This window comes from Trachurus trachurus, assembly GCF_905171665.1.
Source record: "Trachurus trachurus genome assembly, chromosome: 13".
NCBI classification, from domain to species: Eukaryota; Metazoa; Chordata; class Actinopteri; order Carangiformes; family Carangidae; genus Trachurus; species Trachurus trachurus.
In genome coordinates this window covers 16,546,817-16,568,478 of record NC_139892.1, presented here as the reverse complement: position 1 = coordinate 16,568,478, position 21,662 = coordinate 16,546,817, and the positions used below count along the sequence as shown (strand labels likewise).

General features: G+C 41.9%; 2 protein-coding genes across 3 annotated transcripts in view; one reads left to right on the top strand and one right to left on the bottom strand.

The window, feature by feature from the left end:
- Window positions 1-1,183: 1,183 nt before the first annotated feature.
- veph1 (ventricular zone expressed PH domain-containing 1) overlaps window positions 1,184-21,662 on the top strand; it is a gene marked incomplete at both ends in the record, with an annotated part of 63,530 nt that continues 43,051 nt past the window's right edge. For both annotated transcript variants that reach the window (XM_083984321.1, XM_083984322.1), the window contains 3 exons: window positions 1,184-1,321; window positions 1,497-1,715; window positions 4,282-4,456. In XM_083984321.1, the coding sequence (XP_083840447.1) occupies window positions 1,184-1,321; window positions 1,497-1,715; window positions 4,282-4,456 (532 nt within the window). The remainder of the gene's footprint in view (window positions 1,322-1,496; window positions 1,716-4,281; window positions 4,457-21,662) is intronic.
- On the bottom strand, window positions 8,936-19,145 carry ptx3a (pentraxin 3, long a). Its single transcript, XM_083984323.1, has 4 exons — window positions 18,777-19,145; window positions 15,170-15,329; window positions 14,176-14,612; window positions 8,936-10,906 (listed from the first exon to the last, which is right to left on the bottom strand). The coding sequence occupies exons 1-4, from the start codon at window positions 18,913-18,915 to the stop codon at window positions 10,299-10,301; spliced, it is 1,344 nt and encodes a 447-aa protein (XP_083840449.1). The 5' UTR covers window positions 18,916-19,145; the 3' UTR covers window positions 8,936-10,298.

Sequence of the window (21,662 nt, the reverse complement as noted above, 5' to 3'; positions counted from 1 at the left end):
TTCTGGTCCAGTTTGAATTGTGCTATGGATTTCACATAATGTTGTTTGTGATATTTAAAGATAATTTTTCACACAAAGAAGACAACAATTTAGCGAGAATTTTGATAATGTTAGGTTTTGTGTGAGCCCGCTTTGTGAACTACAGCTCTTCACTGCTCTCAACGAGAATGATATACGTCACCACCCGCACTTGCACTCTGCAACAGACATGGTGATCTCTCTGCTCCACTTCACCGCCTTTTTCCAAGGGCAGGATAAGAGCATTATTATTGGTGGAAAAAAAAAAAACGACCGATAATCAGTTGACCCCTAGATTAGACAGCATCTTGTCAATGTTCTCATCAAACTCTTTTTACAGAGGTAAATGTGGCTAAATGACCATATTTTCCAAAATGTTAAACTGTTTCTTTTAATATTGACTTCCATTTCCGTTCATCTTTTTTCTTGGATGTCCAAGCTGTCAGGTCTATGTCTTAAGACCTAAAACAGCAAATTATTAAAAATGAAACCTCTACGGCTAGCCTACTATCACTGACTCAGGATGGATTTTCTCCCTCGGCTGCTCAGTCTATTTCCAGCTTATGATTTTGTAAGCGAAATGAATATCTCAGCATTTCGTTCTGTTTAGTCAATTCAATCTTGCTCTCCCTGTCTTTCCCCATTTCTCCTTCAGGACTCTTCTTCAGAGAGACTGCCTTCTACAAAATATGCCGTGTCTCCATGGTAACAGGCCTCGGGCAGACCCAGAAACACACTGGGCCAAACAGGTCCCACTCCTGCCCAACCTATCTGATCCTGGATTGTACTGAAGAGGAATTCTACAAAGAAAATTACAGTTACTGATCCCCAAAGTATTATCTTTATCCCATTTTCTCTTTTTGTGTTCAAAGTATTGTTTTTTGCCAATTGGAGCGGACTGAGACGCAGAATGCCAAAAATCATGCCTGAAAATAAGCATCTGTTTTAAAGTGATGATGTAATTTTAGGAAGTATTACTTCCTACCACGTTGGTATCACAATGCCAAGGACTTTTGATCTTATTTAAATAGTTTCCTTGAACATCACCTGTTGTAATACAAGATGTCCCTGGTGTATTAAGCCAGGGATTTATTCATTCTCAATTAAGGAACTTTAAACTGGACAGGAACAGTCCCAAACTGGTCTGTCCTAAACCAGGGCCAGGATGCACCAGCTGTTCAGCCAGGTGCTGGGCCAGAGGGATCTGTCCAGAGCCGGAGATCTGTTCTCTCTGGAGGATGCAGAGATCGTGGACTGCCTGTCACAAGCCCTGGATCAGATCAAGGCCATCTCCTGCTCGCTGGTGAGTGCTTAGACACAAACATCTACACACATACAGTAGGCAAACAACACACAACCAAAATATTAAAGAGCAAACATCAGTTTGATTCATTATTTATGATCTCATCCATAATTCATCTTCTTTTGTCCTTAATTTATCATTGTATCCCTAATTTCGCATCCCATTACTGTTCCAGGACTATTTGACCAATGACAACGACCAGGCGGTGGTGGAGATTTGCATAACGCGCATCACCACGGCCATAAGGGAGACGAGCTCCATCGAGCGGCACAGCGTGGCACTGGTGGGACTGTGGGAGTCGTGTCTGGAACATAACCTCACCCCACAAGGTGAAAACACGGAGGACACGCCGCATGCCAAGATAGCCTCCGACATCACCAGCTGTATCCTGCAGGTACACGCACACACCGGACACACACCTCGGCTTTGTATTCTTGTATTCCACAGGAGAAAAAGAAAGACGTCTTTATTTTATTTTTTTCTCCTGAAATGTAAAATGCACCTCCAGCACATTGATTGTCCCATGAATCATCGTGTGTCCATGAAGATTTATCTCATGACCCGTTGGAGGGACACTAACCTCCAGGCTGGGATCTTCTGGTTTAAATCTATAGATTTATACAATAAGTTATATAATGTATCTAAGTCTGATATAGCTTCACAATGGCGTAGAATTTAAAATTTCAGTAGATAACGTCAAGTTGAAAAGCAATCTGTGTATTCTGAAATAGGTCGTTGGAGTAGATACATCACAGATTAATGCTACATCATGCAACATACTGTATCCACATAGGTGGATTTTGGCCTCGGCTTGCAAATACATTTTATGTAATCACTGCTGCAGGGCTTCAAAATGTAAATCTAAATCATGCCTGCCTTACCCCATCAGACCTCCACAGCTAAAAGGCTTAAAAGCAAAGGGACTCTCTCTCTCTCTCTCCCTCTCCAACCTTCGCTCCCTCTATTTCTCCCCCTATTTCCTGTTGGAAAGGGAATGTGCCTAATACCACCGTAATGAGACTGATTCTTGTAGAAAGGCATGTGCACAGATGCACACACACACACACATACACAGAGGTGAGACGAAAACTTCTGACAGCTCTGACAGCAGCTTCTGGCTCTGATGTCCTAACTCCAACAGTTATCAGGGGGAGCGCTCTCTCTCTCTCTTTCTCTCTCTCTCGTTACTTCTTTCCATCTGTTTTTTTCCCCCTTTAATTTCTTTCTGCCTATTTTTACCGTCTCACTTGTTCCGTCTTACCTTTTCCCACCCCCCTCTCCCCAGCTGACTTGATCTCTTCTCGGATCTTTTCTGTTTTCTTTCTGTCTTCCTGTCATTGTGAATCTACAGATGCACAAACACTTCTCCTTACCCTTCCTCTGAAACTCCCTCAGAGGAGAGGCAAGAGAGCGAGTAAGCAACAGCCATTAGGAAGAGGGGGTTTCATTAGCACACTGTCTGCAACACACAGAGTCACATGCGCACAGATTTCTGGCTTATGATGAGATGAGTTTTTTATATATATGGACTCCTTGATCTGTGTTATGCCTGACATTAAAGTGACTCTCCCTGGTAAGATGAAAGTGAGAGAGACGGGACAGATAAATAAATCTGCACATCCACACATGAGGAGTCTGCTGGGGGGCAAATATGATCTGAGGAAACCAGTGGCTTGCATTCACTGCTCACTTTATGTGTTCACACTGTCCCACTTAAATACAGACCAAAATCTGATTACTGGGGATTTCTTGCATATACACACATGATGTGTTCAGATTAAATCAGCTATTGCCAAACAAACGTGTGATTCAGATTGATAGACTGTCTAATGGGCTTTCTCGCCTGGTGAGTAACTTCTTGTGGATACGTTGTCTGCACTGCCATCATGTGGCAGAACAGAGGCATCACAGACAGAGAAAAAGGAATAATCTGTCAACTCTTTACAATGTCATTGTTAAACTTCATGTTGAAAAGCCTTCTGAGGGATCTCCACGTAGATTATGAAGGTTGTTAAATATAAAATATATAATATATAATATAAAGTCTAATATCTAAGGAGTGCAGTGAACAGCAGATAATATATCATGCAACATGTCCAGAGGTGGATTTCTGCTGTAAGAGCAAATCTGTCTTTATATAATCATTGCCAAGGGGCTTTAAAATGTAAATCTTGTTTTTTTTTTTGTTTTTTTTCCAATGGGCCTGTGAGGCAGGGAGAACGGGTGGTATTAGCAACCATCTCCTTTGGCTACCTCTTCCACACAAACACATTTACATGTTGAGACTTTCTATCAGACTCTCCAGCTGAGGGTGCTAGTGCTTTTCTAACCCCCTCCTCCCTGCTTCATTGAAATGTATGCCAGCTGTATGCATCCTCTAATACAACCCATGCTGCCTCACGTCTCTCTCTATACTTGCATTGCATAGTAAAGCCAAACAATTTAAGTCTTGATACTTATTTTTACTGTACTGCTTTATCTATTTGATCCATTGTGTCCAGTGTTGGTGAGAATATTTAAAGCCCCTGTACAGACTCTTCATTTAGTGTTGATTTTGGCGACCCCTGTGGACGAAAGCGGCGGAATGAAGACTGCATTTCCCACTGTCATGAAGACGTTTGTCTGGTCGGCGTGTGTAGATTTGTTTTGGAAACGTCGGAATGAAGACGGGACTTGCTTTTTTTTTTTTTTTAGCAGTGTAATGTATCTATTCGTATCATTTCGTCAGTGGTCCGACCTAACCATTCCTTCCAGAGGTATAGAATTAGACTACTTAGAAATAGCGTATCTTCATGGGCTCATTTGCTGAAACCAGAGACTTTTGCGTATCCAGTTAAAAGCTCCGTACAGGGGCTTTAACCATTTGCACATAGAAAGAAAAGTCACCTGTTGTAATCTGTGAAACCATTGCAGATAATAGGAAACAAAGACATTAATAATGACTGTTGCTATCTCCTCAGAACTACAGTTGTCCATCGGTCATGGTGCTGGCTGTCCCGGTGGCGGTGCGGTTCCTGCAGAGAGGGAACAGGGAGCTGAGCAGAAACATGTCCAGTTATCTCTCCCTGGCTGCTATAGCCAAAGCTGACCTGCTGGCTGAGCACACAGAGGCCATAACGCTCAGCGTGCTGGGAGGTAGGCCACACTTACCAGACACACGGATGAAAATGTGGAATATTTCTGCACATGTGTACACGCACATAAACAGATCGTAGTCCTTGTTCGGCCACGCCTCAGTGGCTGCTGAAGGGAGAAAGGAGAAACTGACATGTACTGTACTGTACGTAAAACTGTGTTGCTGCTGTGATGTGTGTCCAAATTAGACTTGGGCTGCCTTGTTCTCTACAAGTGTGGTGTAAGCATTGGCCTGTGTTCCTGACAAGTTTTACCCTTTCAAATCCAGTGCCTCTCATCATCTCTCTCATCTGCTCTCTCTCTCTCGCTCGATTTCTGCTGCCCCAGTTAGATCTTCTCTCACACTTAGGGAAATGTGTGTGGGGGCGTGTATCTTTTGTAGTGACTATAAAGAGAAACAGAGGCACAGAAAGTGCTTTGCAGGAAAGCTCTGCTTGAGAATGAACATTAAAAGGATTCTCTAACAAGGCCATCGTAGGCGCTATTGTTTGTTTAGTTATAGATGGTTGACGTGTGGGTTTGGCTTGTAGAGATGTTGCTTGTTTACTCACACTGTTAGTAGACCTGCAACAATGAGATCAACTGTTTTACTGGGGTGGAAAAAGGAATTACAGACGCAATCATTAGTTGTAGTAGCGAGCGAACCACAGTCTTATCCTACCGTAAGCCATAGTGAATGCTGCTGTAATGCTTGCCAGCTCACTGAGGATGATAATGATGGTAAATAACAGCTGTTAGAAATCATCTTTTTCCCTGATGGCACTTTGATGCAGAATGGAAATTTATACGTAGTAAGATTATTATGGGGAGAAAAGGACAAGTCCTTCTTTGTCTGGTGCAGTTTAACATGGTTTTTGTCTGTGCTGTTGTGTTTTTTTTTTCAACTTGGCTTTTTTTCCTCCTTTCTGATTGGAACAAATAAAACGGGCTCAGATTTTACATAGTGGTGTTTACATCTTTGGTGTTCTGTTCATTAACTTTTCCACATTCACACCTTCAGGAGTGAAATAGTCTTCAGGCATTGATCTAATCTGCTGATTTCTTCATCTTAGCTTGGAAAGCAGAACTCAGCTGACCCCTGGTCAGTGGTTAAGGGGGGCTGTTGTTGCCCTTTTAACCTCTTCTATGTCGCTGACACTGTTAAAGATTATTAGTGCAGGAAAGGTTGTTAAAGGTTAGCACTGCCTGATGAAGATCTGTTTATCCCTAAGGGCCTACACACACACACACACACACACACACACACACACACACACACACACATAGACTCTGCTGATATGATATGGGGGCTGCTGTGCAGGGGGTCATTTTATTCTTTTAGTGGCTCTCCAAGAATAATTCAGTTGTAGCATGTGAACACAGTGTCATGTGGCTCAGTTTGCTCAATGTGTTTTTCTCTGTGAATTAATCTATTTGTTTGGCAACATACAGGAATAACGCCTCATTCACACATACACACACACACACCCACACACACACACACACCAGCATGTGATGCTAATCACCTCATGCACCACCAGAGTGAGGAGCCCACCACGTCGATGCTCCCACTGAGCACATTTTCTGCCAGCAGCTCGGCACATGAAACGGCTTAGCTCTCAGCTGTCTGGTTCATTTTACCACTGAGCTGCAGCCAGGTTTTGTGTTTGGAGCATCAGATAGTTGGAAGACACTTTACACCTTTGGTTCCTAAAACAGTGGGTGAAAACAGAGATCGCGGAGTGTGCCAATGGGGAAAACAGAAATCAGGTGTTTTCTGATTGGAGTGGTCCTACGAGACTAAAGAGACATTATTATATTATTTCGGGTGCTGTGTTTAAAACGAGTCGTCGTTAATGTTGATGCTGGAAATGCATTAATATGGAGTTCCTCTGTCTGCTGGTAAAAGATAAGATGAGATGCAGAGACACTGCAACATCTCTCCTGAAATAGAAAAGCATAACACTAAATCAACTCCTTATTGTGAGATTGAACTTTTTGACCTCTTGTATCTCTTTACAGCTTGATTGATTCATGTTTGAAAAGGCCTATTTCTCATTAGATCTTGGATTGTATAGGCAAAAAACAAAAGGTGTTTCCTTATATTTAAACCCTTTGTGCAACTGACTTTCAATCAATTCTGTGACAAAATATACTCAACAAATATGGACAATATTGAACATCATCATGCTTTGCTGGCCAGTGTTTTCCTGGTGTTGCTTTGAACTAACTGTGATGTCTTGATATTTGTGTTTGCCCCCACTCTTACTCTTTCATGACTTTATGCACTGGTACACAAAAGTACATTTATTTTCAGAGAGAACTGATTTTTTTTTATTCATTTCAATGTTTACAGATCATCACACAACACAGATAGGAACACTATACAGGTAGAAACTTCTGCTAATTGAAATCTCCGGCCTTGTCTGTGAGCTCAGAAGGGACCAGAGGTAAATAATTAGGGAAGAAGTGGGGAAAAAGTTCTATGCAAATATGTGTCGAAGCTTCAAATGGCAGTGATGCAGCATGGCGGGGAGGGGTGGAGTGGTGGACGTCGTTATCAAAGCTGGAATATGTCACACACACACACACACACACACACACACACACACACACACACACACACACACACACACACACACACCAAGAGCAGAGAGAGGATGAAAGTGAACAAGGCACACTGGAGGGCTTTATTATAGCGAGTTCAGATTTATATATTTCCTCGGGCAGTTTTTAATGCAGCCTTGGCAGTTTCAAAATCTTTCCCCCTCACTGCTGAGGCTCATCTACTGAATGTTTTACCTTCATGTTAGCTTTTGAACGCGCTGGGATCCACTACATTTCTCTTCTCCCCTCTTTGAAACTTCAACATAAACACAAAGACCACAAAGACGCATAATCATCATACTGTACAGTACAGGGACGTGCACACTGCAACAACACACACAGACATGAAGCTCATTGAAACAACAACAGATGACCTGTTGTATTCTCAGCAGGAAGTAGGCTGATGTAATGCGGTCTGGGCGATGGTGATGACGGTGGAGTGATGAGTTGGTTACATGACCTAGCAGGATGGATGGGCCGTGCATGCATGTGTTTATACTGCAGGCCTGTTACTGAAGCCTGATGTTGCCACATGCTGCTCACTGACTTTATATTCTTTGTGCTGTGTAGAAGGTAGCATGTTGCCACGGCCGTATTTTTTTTTTAACCTTGTGTCTTTAAAAGTGTCTGTTCAGTGTACAGTGTGTTTTACGAGGATGTGCATGTATTTACTAGATACAGGAAGTCAGCAGCAGGATACATTGTGATGGTTTTACAGCTAGAATTTGGTCATTATCAGAAGTCTCTCACACACACACATACACATTCCCAACATATGGTATTGCTTTGGCCCCATAGGGATTTAGAGTCGGGAGAGTTCCTTCCTTCTCGGTGTAAAACCTGATCTTAAGGTAACACTGCAGTTTGGAATGTGTCATCTGCTTGAGTTAAGTCATATGTCTTTTTTAGCTCCCCCGCTGCAAAACATATGTTGGTACTGTACGTCGGTCTGTATGGTTTAAAAAAAGACAGCGTGAGGGGAGACCTGGAGGGGGAGGAGAGGGGGTGTTGGGTGACGTTTCCATTTCATAACAGGTTACAGCTAAAGAAACAGTTGGAGACTGTGCAGTGGTTGTAGAAACTTGTTATATTTCACTAATGGGCCTTTAACAGGATGTGCCACTTTAAACTGTGAGCACATGTGAACACTGAAAAACCTGCATGCTATTTTTCAACAGTTGCAGATGTAGGTGCAGTTGTGTTGTGATGTCCTGGGATTGACAATTGATGTCATCATGATAATTACAGTGTGATGGCAGATGCCAGGCCTTGTGAGTCGTTTTGTTTATCAGATTTTTCATCAGCCATTTAATCCAACTATTCTTTTTATGCATATTTGTGAAGTTATTAGTCCTGCCTTTCTCCCCTTGTCCCTCCTCCGTTTTGTGTCCAACTAATTTGCCAAAAAGAGACAAAACACACAATGAATAAAGTTAAAGGTGAAGGAATGATGGCACTACAGTGTTAAATTGTTTTTAATATTTTCTATGCTGATAATGAAATCTGATTTTGTGACTTTGCTCTACTGCTAGTAGTAGTAGTAGTAGTAGTGGTGGTGGTAGTAAACTGTGTTAAATGTTGATGATGCATTTCTTTGCATTTTTTAAAATACCTTTTTTCTCCAGTGTTTGAAAGGCTCTACACAGACATACTTGTCACTTATTAGCAAGCTTTTTCTGTCACCTTGTAATCATAATGGGCTTCATCATTCATCCAATTTGATATAGTTGCAAATTTGTTTCCAATACGCATTTCTGTTGATTACATCTTCAACAACAATAATACTGTATAGGGACTAATGGTCCAACAACGGCTTAATTTTGAAGTGACAAAAGCATTTATCACATTAATATTACTATAGCTTGAAATGTTTATTCATAACTCACTCTCCATTCATCCATTCATGTTATGCAAAATTTTTATGTACAAAATACATTCAGTTTCACCTTTTCACAAAAACAAACAAAAGCAATTTACATTATAGTACAAGACAACTTAGTTCATAAAAGATTAGATTGTGTAAACATTGTCCTCAGTTTCTGTTATCAAACTCCAAAAAACAAGCAGTCTCCCATGACATATATAACAGTTTTACTCTTATTGCTTTATGCAGTATCAAAAAAGAAGAAACATATATATTATCCTAAAATTAGATGAGAACTACTGACAAAAAAAGAAAAGAAAAACAATAACGACAGAGTAGAACTGAAATGATATAACTCATATGAATGTAAACAGTTTGAAAGGTACAAGTTTGGAAATTTAAAGTCTTAAAAATGCTTTAAACACAAATTCAAGAAAATTATGATACTAAAATAATAATTATTCCGTTTTGAAGCTAATTCTACAGTTATTATATGGCCAGGCTTGAAGTGAACGCAAGTACAGCAGTTTTCAGTCACACCAGTATTTCATAAATCACATGTTTCACTGCACAACACATCATTAACACATTAGTATGGTAGCTCTGCTTTCAGTTGTAATGGGGGCAGATGACAGCCAAGTCTTCAGCTTCTTATAACTGTAACCTACAGTACACAACTGCAGAGGCAGGAAAGTAAATATCATATTGATGTTCCACAGTAAGATGAAAAGGGAAAACAGGTTCTGCATTGATAATAGATTAACTGCACTTGCACAAATCTAGATAGAAAGAAAGAAAATCCATTATTACTCATTGACCTCTCATTGACCTCTCCTGCAAGGCTGTCTGGTGATTACTCTGTCTAGTGGCTCAGAACCCGTTCACTTTCACAATAGACGTTTTGTCTTTTTTTGCAGTCTAATTAAGTCTTTGGTAAATGCTGCATGCAGCACTTTTTCTAAGTTGAATGTAGATCAGTGTAAGCGTGCGTGTGTGTGCATGTGTGTGCGTGTGTGTGTTGGTTTGGCAAAGAATGCAGCGTGTGTGTGTTGTGGTCTCAGTTCAAAAGGTAATGTTACAAAAATAAACTTCAGTCTCTCACAGCATTGGCTCTTCCTCTCCTTGAACATGTCCAGTAGAGTTCATTGCAGCATTAACGTTCATGTTAAAAGTGATGAAGATGGTGAATGAAACAGTCTTGATAACATGATAATTCAAACATTTAACTATAAGGACAAAGATGACGATGATGACGATGATGATGATGATGATGATGATGATAAAAGCGGATGTAAATTGCTCTCTTCACTTTTAGCGGGAAAACCTATTATGATGTCGCTGATAATGATGATCGTGATGATACCGGTGGAAATGACGAAGAGTAGAAGTCTGTTAGTAGATGAACCGAGCGTCTGCATGTGGCACCATCTCTGTCACGCCCCATGCCACCAGGTTTCCTCTCTGCTCGCAGCCCTGGCCTTTCTGCAGAGCCAGCTGGGAAATCTCCTCCTCCGACAGCACCCGGTCCCACATGTTCACTCCTGTCATCTTCCCGGCGAATGCCACCTTGGCATCGAACCGTTCCTCAAACTTCTCCTGCCCCAGCTTGAGTGAGCCCCCATCGGGTAAAACGTGTCCCTCAGCCACTCCGGGTGTGGAGGCCACTTTCCTCCCACCGGCCCACAGGGTCGCCAGGCCCTGGTTGGAGGACCAAGCCCCGCACAGGTGGAACCACTCTCCCGGTCTCACCACACCTCGTGCCTCCACCAGGTGAGCCTCTCCTCCGACGGTGAAGAGCGCAGCGGTTTGGCGGAGCAGCAGCTGGATCTCATACGGGTTGCGACGGTTTCCGTAAGAAAACAGTACCGTTTTGTTGGAGATGGCGGTCGGTTTCAGCCACATGCAGACGGTGAAGGAGGAGATGGAGAGAGGGACGTCTGGTATGACAGTGATGTAGATGTGAGGGGAACGCATTGGGAAGAGGAGGCCCAATTCACAGCCTATGCAACAAGAAGAAGATGCAATAGTGTTAAATATCACCAAATATAAGTATAAATTATAGCTGCTGCGCAGCGATGGGTCGGGTCCGGGCTACTTTTGGGCAAATTTAGGCAATTCTGAGCAACAAACAGGAGAATAGGAAGACAAGACAGTTGGCCTCATAATGTCCAATTTGCATCAGTTGAGGATTGAACCCACAACCTCGGGAACCAAAGACCGTTGTCTATCACACTGAGCTAATTGACAAGTGGCAGTTCAACAGTGGCTTCACAAATTGAGTAAGCCATTCACTGTCGTGTAGGCAGATTTGAAACCACAGTAAAAAGAAAAATCCGTTTTGAGGTAAAATAATGATATGTATTTGTCAAACATCTACTATGAGTCTAAGATGTTAGGAGCCTTCGCGCATGGACCAGTCCAAGCTATTTGGATTTTTAAATTTAGAGGCTTACTGTGATGCCACCATTAGGACAATTGTCTTGTGTTTCGTGTTGAGGACAACTGACATTTTGATCTGTCATCATTATCATCACCCTGGCTGGGTCTCGAACTCACAATCTCTGACACCAAGAACCAGCGCTTAACTCGCTGAGCTAATTAGCTGGTAGTGAGACCTGCTGTGTAGCTTCATTTATCCACTCAGGTGAGTCAGTGCCCGGGCAGCTGTTGTGATGAAATGGTCAAAAGTCAGAAATTCAGTCATCTAAACAAAAATCTGATAATACATAAATTGCATCTTGACAGCATGGAAATGTTGGTGATTTGTTTTTAATGATAAGTGTTTTGCTTCATAAGAGAAAATATGATGTTTATAAATTCCACTCTCACATTGACTGCAGTTGTTCCCATGACAGCAGAATTCAAAATGTTCTCAAAAATTCTGTTTTTGAACTAAAATTCTGATATTTGCCAAACTTCATCAACCATGACTCCAGAATATTCTCATTTTTTTTCAGGAAGTTTGAAAATGTATTTAGCAAGAATTTGATGGTATATGTTTACAGTAGTGTTTACAGTCAAACGTTTTCATGCACTGTAGGCTCAATTTTTGCTTAATCAAAAATCCGAGAAACAAGTTTTGTGGAGGACGGTCTGGAGATGCTCTGTAGCAAGTTTGGTGTCAATTGAGCAAAAATTGTGGGAGGAGATACATTTTAAAAGTTTTACAGTTATTGAAAAAAACAGAGTGATGGACTTCATAATTTGTAATGAGTTTAAGTGGACAAGTACAAGCAGTATTGAGGCTACATTGTGGTGAAGTTTCAACACTTTAGCATCTACCGCTGGTTTGGTAGGAATTTTTAAAGTTTTTAAATTTAAACGCTTATTGTGCCCCCCTAGGAGGGGGGGGCACATGTCCTTGGAGTTGAGTGAATCTGGCATGGGACTGAACCTCTGTGCAAAGTTTGGTGAGTTTTCGCCCATGGGAAGTATGACTTCCTTGGAAGAAGAAGAAAGAAAGAAAGAAGAAGAAGAAGAAGAAGAAGAATTCCTAGGAATACAATAGTGTCCCGGCAGCTTAGCTGCCCGGACCCTAAATACATTTCATTTGCAACTTTAAGTTGACTTTTTAGGGCAATAAAGAGCTTGAAATAATTCATCAATAACCTGCATATAGTATGTAGCTGTGAGAAAAACACAGCTAACTGCACATGCTAGTAAGCAACTTCAGTATATGGCTCACATTTCAGGGTTCATAATAGTTTACAGATATTTTGAATTGCATGTAATTCAATCCAGTTCTGGCATACATGTCAAATTAACTTTAACTCCCCAGCAGCTTTACTTATGGATACAACTGGGTGTCATCAACAAAGTACAGAAAACAAGTATTTTATAATGATATGACCATGTGGGAGCATGTGAAAAGAGAAAGTAGGTGGGCCCAAATTTTAACCTTGTGGTGCTCCAAGTGAAATTATGTTTGAGGATCAGATGTAGGTGAGTTAACCAGATAGATTTGTGGAGCGTTTAGTTTACAGTTGGATCTAGTCCAGATTATCAATTTAACTTCTTGCAGTTGCTGGACTACACTACGAAAAGTGGCTTGTACATTTGGAAATACTATCAACTTATGCACACTTAGGAATAGTAAATGGCACACTGAAGTGTTTGAATGAGAGACAAAGCTCAGCTCACCGTCAGGTGATGATATGATGATGATGTTTGATTCCCTTTCCATTCATTGATACTACATACTCCCCCTCTCTCTCTTTCAAAGTCTAAAAGTAGGTACTTTGGTTGGTTAATTGGTATGTACATGATACACACATTTTACTCGATTACATAATGCAAGCTCAACCTCTCAACCTGTATCCTTTATTTAGCTTTTTTTTGTAATTCACTTTAGCAGTCTTTTCTCCATTTGTTTCTCCCTTCTTCTCTGTTGTGCCCCCCCTTCCTCCCCCTCCAGTTAGCAGAAACACTGCCAAACCCACTAAAAATGGGAGATCCCAAATATTGATGTTACGTTTGTATCGGGTTTCTGCCACTCAGAAAATAAAAGTGAAAGAGGACATTTTGAACGTGTGTGTGTGTGTGTGTGTGTGTGTGTGTGTGTGTGTGTGTGTGTGTGTGTGTGTGTGTGTGTGTGTGTGTGTGTGTGTGTGTGTGTGTGTGTGTGTGTGTGTGTGTGTGTGTGTGTGTGTGTGTGTGTGTGTGTGTGTGTGTGCCCATGATGGTTTCCATCTGGATCTGCTTTCCCGGGGTGCTTTGGTGTGGTTTTTGTGGCCATAGGCTAATGATTACAACTCACTCTGCCCTATATGTAGGCCAGACATAGATTTCTGGACTGTAAATGTGTGTGTACACCAAGGTCATTTTAGTTTAAATAGTATACTAAGTTTAATAGTAGTAGTATAGTAGTAAATAAAAATATTATATTTTTTATTTCAGTTTAGTCTTAGTTAGTTAGTCCCATACTTGTCTTATTCTTCTTGTTTGGCTGAGATTACTATTAGTAAGTGAAGTGAAGAGGATAGGTTGCTGCTTGAGGCAGGACAACACGCCTGGAGACAGACGGAAGTGGAAAAGGTATTTAGGACAAACACAGACTGCATGATTAGTTTTTCTGAAGCTAGGCCCAACAGAGGGGGGGTCTCATTCTTTTACTTCAAGTGTGACCTGAATGTGTCAATGTAGGAAAAAAACTGCAGGTGGAAGGTTGATTGGGTGGCACTGTTTGAGAAAGGTGAAGAGAAATACAAAGAGACAGAAAGCAACAGGTAAAGACAGACACAGATTACTGAAGGGAAGATGGATGTCTTACCTGCGGGTAGGTGTCTTTGCCTCGATGACCTCAGCACCTCCTCCAGCTCCGCCCTCGTCTGTTGTAGTGCAGCCAGCACCCCGTCTAGAGCCAGGTCGCGTGATGTGACCTCCTGCTCCCGGTGTCCGGCTCCTCCACCCTCTGAAAACTGGAACCTGGTCTTTGTGTTCATCCCCATCCCAGCTCCAGGACCGCTGAAGCAGTTGGTCTCCAGCTTGGTGAGGCGGGAAGCTTGCGTTCGCGCCGCAGAGATGAGCTGATGTAGCATCGACTCCATGTTGTTGGAAGTACCGACCGAATTCCCAGCGGCAGAAGCTTGATCTCCGTGTCTGAGGCGCTCCAGGGTCTCTCGGAGACGGCCTTCCACTTGCAAGGCCATCCTTCTTCCTGCTGTCTCCACTGCAACCCCACAGGAGCCACCATACTGGGCTACAAACCTGAACAAAGAGAGCAATATGAAACAAATTCAAAAAAGAGATTTCATTTTCTGCAACCAGGCATATTTACCAGCATTTGAAATCAATATTTGCCACACTTCACTAATCGTGAATGATACCAGGATACTTGAGTAAAGCAGAGATTAAAGTAAGTAATTTTTAAAGGAAAATCACTGGTTTCAGCTTATCAACTACAAATATTTTCAGCTTTCTTAGTGAGTAAATTGGCATTTGAAGTGTCTGTTAGTGAGACAAAACACAAGGTTTGAAGACGCCACCATGGGCTGTAGGAACATGTGATGGACCTTTTTCACCTTTTCCAAGTGTTTTATATTCCAAATGATTAAATGATTAATAAATAATCAATAGAAAATGAAAATGTAATTTGCAGTCCTAACAACTTTAATGCTGTAATCACAGGTCAATTCAATTTCAATTGAGCTATGACAGAAGCTCATTTCATCTCATCTGAAGTCTGAAGATTCAAGAAGTTTAATTTGCCATTTGTAGATACACAGACAGTCACAACTATGATGTCATCCCTCTGTCCAACCAACCTGAGCATTTCCCCGCGCAGCGACCCCATCTCCACCTTGATGATATCGTCGGCGTACTGCAGCAGCATGTTCTCCCTCATCTGACTGTTCTCCAGCATGGAGAAGATTTTGTCCCACTTGGTCAGGTCTGGTGAATTGCAGGGCGCAGAGCTCGGTGTGGCTGGAGAGTCGGATGGTGGAAAGAAGGAGAGGAAGAGATAAATTAAGATGGCTAACAGAGGGTGACAACATCAGTTGCACAGCATGAACATAGAGCAGCACTTCCTTTTGGATAAGACACTGGTTTTCAAGTCACACTGGGTCGAACCTCAGACTTATTTGTCCTTGTAATGCTCTTGGTATAATTTTGCCAAGAAGTCACTTAATTTGCAGTTGGCTACAGTCAACAACTTGCACTATTCAAATGATGCACTGGAGGCACTGTAGGCCTAGTTACGGGGCCTGCCTTTTTTTCTGTGACTTCAATGTGTATTTATTGCGGTAGCCTATATATCAGGGATATTGGAGAAAAAGGGGTTTAAGTCCCACATTGTCCTTCAAAAGTGAATTTATCCTGCAGTGTTTACCAGATGGTAGAACAGGTGTAGCTTCAAAGGGAGGAAGCAGGAAGTATCTTTAATTTCATATCTTTATCAGATGTGCTGAGTTGAATGTACTGTGATCCAAGGCCATAATTGTAAGGAGACAGAAGACGAAGGGGCATATGTTTCTTTTTGCTGTGCCCGGCTGGCAGAGACAGAAGGGACAGATGGTTGACTAACAGGTAAAACGAAGGATACAGTTGGGCACAGAGGAGGAAGTGGAGTTGTTGGGACAGAGATAAGAACATGGGAAAGAAATAAAACAATTGTCTCCTTAACCAAAAGCTCTGGCAGCTGAGTCTGAATTTGTGAGGAGAGGTGGGGGAATGAAACAAAACCAGGGTGTAAGATAATCCAGGAAGGAGAATATGTGTCAGACACACTGTTCTGATTAACGTTAGAGCCTGTTTATACCTGCAGACGTGTTCGAGGGCGGCTTTATCACAGGACCAGACTTGGGTTTGTTTTGGCTGCCTGTCCCCAAGGTTCAAAGTGAATTGATAGAAGGTTCATGCACTGTGCTCCCACAGACTTCCCAAACTAAAAGCTCAGGTCTGACACTGGTTTATGAATGATTTAGATGCATGTGGGGGTAAGTAGAGTGTACACAGACCTTTTAGAGTAAGATTTCATTAGCTTGGATCACTGACCCTTTGTGGTACTTGACCTGCTGTATCCAAGGGATTGTAAAGTCAGTTCTGCTATTGCACTTACCTGCTTATATTGACTGGTTTAGTGCTTATTTTCAGCTTGTTTGGTCTTGTTTGTTCAAATACACTGTTTTTAATGAATGAGTTAATGATTTAAAGGATAATAGATTAATTAAAGCAGAAGTAAGCGATCCGGTCGTTTTGGCTAATGCTGCGTTCCAGGCAGGCTTTTGAAACCGTAAATTACAGCTTCAAGTCACAACTTACGACTTTGTAGCGTTCCAGGCAACCCACTCGTGTTTTTCCGACCTGTTTTACCTGTGAAAGTCACTATAACGGCCACTCGTAACTTCCGACCCGTGAACTCGTACCAGATCGAACTGGTACGACTTCACAGGTCTGAAAAACACGAGTTACGGGTTGCCTTGAACGCACCATAACAGTCCTCGTCCCTACGTCACCACATTCACGGCGTCCCTTGGCTGCACACACAGCCCTGCATGCCGTTCTCTCTCCTCATTGGATAAAAACTGTAGGATACGATAAATGTTTTCTCCTCGGCTCAGAGCAGAGCAGAGGGACTGACAGACCCGTGTTTCGGTCCAAACACTCTATGTAAGTGATTGCTGTCAGAAGATATAACTATTTAAGACTTATATTAACACAAAAATATCGCTAACTTCTGCTTTAAGATTGACCATCAGTAACTTTTCGAAATTCCAAAGGAAAGTTTAGAAATATTATCTGTTTTCAGCCTCTCCAACATATGGATTTGCTGCTTTTTTTTTTTAGAAAAATATTTTCTACAATTTTTTTTAGACCTAACCTATGCCTGAGTAATCAATCACATAACTGCCATATTAATTACTACCGAGAATAATGTTATTTGCAGCCCCAAAATAAATCACATTTATTTTTCGTGACTTCTCAAAAAGGATCAGTCACAGGAATTAACTTTTGTGTATACCATACACACATACTGCTGCACATGCATAGGCAGATGGAAAAGTTATTGATAGTATAGACATACAACCCTCCTTTGGCCAACAGTCAAGGCGTGCAGGGAGATGAATAATATATGGGTTTACATGTGCTACATATATTTCTTCTAGGCAGTTATTCATTTTAAAATGAAGGAACTGTGTCATGACCTCATGTTGTGCTCATTAATTTAAATTCCACTCAGAGATTCATAGATTTGAGCAGGTCACAGGCAGTGATCTGTGGCTTCCTACAGGCTTTGACCTCTCTATTTCACCCACACACCTGCACACACGCTGCACTTAAATCACATGACGGACTTTTTCTCTTTAGTCAATAGTTTTATGTTCTTTTGTGCTTCTCGCCCCCACCTCCTCTCGCTTTGGCAGGCAGAAACAATCTGTTTCCTTTTTGTGCTGTAAATCACGTGCGTGTATTATACTTTTCTCGTTGACTTGTCTCATTTTTGCCTTCAATCACATTTAATCATGTCACACACACGCCGCAACAAGAGCAATATTTCCTGCCTGTTAACCACTGTTGCTGCAGTTACGCCACCCTGCCAGGTTTAAAACAACAAAAGCATGCGAGGACTACGAGAAGCCAGTTGCGCTCACGCTTTTGTCTTTATGTACACACACGCGCGCTTGGACACATTCCTCTCTCACACCCCTCACCTGTACACGGCCCAAGCATGTGCACAGAGATACAGAGCTGCTCCCCAAAAACAGCAAAGGGAAGAATTTCATAAGTAATGCCGAGTGCTTCTGCAACGAGTGACCAGTCAGTCATGCTGTAATACGTATTGGCTCCCTGCTTCTCTGGCTCAGCATATTCTTTGATGCTGCTTATCTCATGCACAAACTCTGTCTCCGCCAGCAGACTGTACGCTTTACTGTACTGCCGTTCTCTCTCTGAACCGACCGGCCAGGTACCAGCCCAGGATTTCTCACAAAATAGCACTAATATGATCAGCGTCATCACACATCTCAGTCATTTAATGAATGATTTGCTTCATGTAGAGACACCAACCCAAACCACTCGCCCTCCTGCACTGATATTATAACTCGATGCCAATTTGCACGTGCTCTCTGTCATGATATTGTGACGTGGAAAAGGCTCTACAGAAGTTTCCATCTATTTTTCTGTCCTATAGCTTCAGATTGAGGACTGAGTTAAAAGCTCAAACTTTCCACTGTAGTGACTCTCATCTATAAGAACAACAAATCCAATGTCCGGATCTCACCTCATACACAAAAGCATGAACAAATCCCACATGAAACTGATTTCACGCACCAGGATTTGATTTAACTGTAACCACGGTCATCAGAGGATCTTTATCAGATACATCTTTAGTTCCAGCACAAACACACACACTCACTGTTCAATACTCACGCTCTGGTGTGTCGCGGTCTAGGATGTCATTGTAGTAGGTGTCGGCGTAGTTGACCTCAATATCATCGTCATATGCGAGCAGCAGACACACACACGCCGACAGCACACACACTGCCTGAGGGAGCCTCCACCAAAACATAATGCTGCTGCTGCTGCTGCTGACTGAGTGAGCGTGTGTCAGTGTGTGTGTGTGTGTGTAAGAGACAGAGAGTGAGAGGAACTTATGTGTGGTGGGTTATAAGTTTGCTCCTTTGCCTACCTGCTGCCTTTCTCTGCCTGTAACTGTGTGTCTGTGTGTGCAGTCAGGTTGTCTCTCTGTGTGTTATGTTTGTCTCTGCTGCTTCTTCTCTGTCTGTCTCACTTTCTCCAGCGCTGCACGTCCACCACTCTCTTTTTCAACCCTCACTCTCTCATAAAGTATTTGTCCCTCCTCCCTAATGACTCCCCACCCCCCACCTCCTACCACCCCAGACTCCTCTCTCTCTCTCTCTCTCTCTCTCTCTCTCTCTCTCTCTCTCTCTCTCTCTTCCTCTAATTCTTTCTCGTATTGCTGAGCAATACCCTGGCAGGAAGCCTGGCATTTGTGAAGTGCTCCAGCCAGAGAGAGGGGCTGCTCTGGCTCTACACACACACACACACACACACACACACACACACACACACACACACACACACACACACACACACACACACACACACACGCATACACACACACATGTTTATATTACTATACAGTACTTGTGAAAATGTTCACTGTTGATCCATCATTTTTTAACATGCACAATTTAACCCTCAGCCCTGCATAAACAAAACTTCACCCATCCTTCATCCTTAGTCCATCATTTCAGTGAGTCATGATAACTCATCTGTGTCTGACAGGGCAAGAAGCAGTTACAGTCAGACTGTTAATGTATTATTTGAGTTGAGTTGAGTTGAGATTACTTTATTTATCCCATAGGGCAATTCTGTTTCTACAGCTGACCACCGCACCACAATCACATACACAAGCATACATACAATTGAGGTGCAAGACAGTGCAAAATTGAGATCAGGTAAGATAAAAGTACAATAAGTATAATACATACACAAGTAGGGCAATATACATAAAAACACATTGTCAACAACAGTACTATACAGCTTCAAGCCAGCTGAGCATTCAACAAACTAATGGCAGAAGGCACATTATTATAAAAATACACTTTAAAAAACACTTTCGGCAAACCCAGGAATGGGTGTAGCTGAAATGCTTGTAAAGCTCACTGCAGGGAAATTTTCACCAGATTTTACTATTATGAAATGATTTCCTCCTTTCGTTAATGTTGATGTTTCACCAGTAAAAGTAAATTTCATAACCTGTGAGAGTGCTGCTGGAAAATCCAAGCTCAACACTAAACGAAACGTACTCCACTTTCTCTCTGATGGTTATTTAGTTTAACTCAAAAAGTCTGTGACACTTAAACCCAGTTATTACACAAAATGGTAGATTTAAACACACAAGGGACTGTCTGAACGGGAAATGAAGAAATGAGGTAAAAATTTCTCCAAATTTCTGCCCTTGTGAAAACTTCTTCTCACAAGTTTAGAAATGTAAAGGCAGGCAGCGCTCCGTCTCCAGGCTGTGAGCGAGGCAGTGAGTAATGCGTCGTTGGAGGTAGCGTGTATGTCGTAATCAGATACAACTGCAGCTCCTGCGACTCACAGAGAGAGAGAGGGGGAGAGGGGGAAGAGGTAATGGAAGGGGGAGGATGCAGTGAACACAAACTTTCCTGATTTTTGCCCCATGCAGAGGCTGTGTGCGTGCGTATGTGTGTGTTGTGTGTTGTGTGTGTGCTGAGGGAAGTTTGAATGGAATCCAGACGTCGGGGTTTTTTGTAAATGGGTTTATTGTTCTCTTGCTTTGCTCTCTTTATTCATTTATTTGTCTGCCTGTGTGTGTCTTTACATTGTATGTGCATCTGTATGCAGTGAGTGTGAACTGCCTATATTCTTGTGTGTCTACTTTCAGGAGAATGGAAATAATGACCTCCTCATGGGATTTTAGGATTGGCTCTCCTCTCTCTTCCCCCTCCCTGCATCTTTCTGTCTGCCTGCATCTCTCTTTCTCTCATTGTGTCTGTTTTCTCTCTCTCTCTCTCTCAAATACCTACTGAAACACACACTTGTCCGCTTGTTATCTGGGAGGAACAACCTTTTCATTCAGACAAGTCACAAAGAAAGAGAGGGAGTTGTGTGAGAAAAAAAAAAGTCCCAAAAGCTGCTTCAGCGAGATCGTTATCACCACCTGATTGAACACAACGTTGCTTTATTCTGCTGTGAGTTCACTGAAGCTTTTGCCTTGTGTTGAAATTAACATTTTTCTTTTATTCCATCATCCTGTGCACCTGACTACAAGGTGTATGTTTGATATTTTCTGCTGTCTGGTAAAGTAGTTAAAAAAAAAAACTAATTGATTTTGTGTTTTATGTTTTTCATTCACCTGCTGCACCGATTTGATCAATACATGAATACCTGCTGATAAAAGACCTAAGAATATGGTAATCTGATTTAAAAACCACGAGGTTCATGGAAGCGACAGCACTGACAGAACTGAAATGAGCAGCGAGCTGCACGAATCTGATCAAAGTATGGATTATAAACTCTCAATTGATACCACATTGATCTTTGTAGATCAAACAGCGAATATGCTGCTATTCCAGGAAATCTCTGGACAAATCTGTGAGACATTTTGTGTTGCCTGAGGAAAAACAATTTTTTGTAATCTCTACCATAGTTGCCGTGTCTTCGTTACTTAGACAAAACTGACGTGTGCTTTAGAACAAAGTAAAACAGACTAAAAGGCAGATGTATAGAAAGAGAATTTTGTAATAATAAAGACAGAAATTGGAA

What these genes read in the sequence shown, in the direction of transcription:
- ptx3a (XM_083984323.1), bottom strand. Translation starts at nt 18,915, where the DNA reads ATGTTTTGGTGGAGGCTCCCTCAGGCAGTGTGTGTGCTGTCGGCGTGT. An exon ending in AGACCGCGACACACCAGAGC is followed by an intron (nt 15,330 to 18,776) that starts GTGAGTATTGAA and finishes CCGACTCTCCAG; the next exon opens with CCACACCGAGCTCTGCGCCC. An exon ending in CTGCGCGGGGAAATGCTCAG is followed by an intron (nt 14,613 to 15,169) that starts GTTGGTTGGACA and finishes CTCTTTGTTCAG; the next exon opens with GTTTGTAGCCCAGTATGGTG.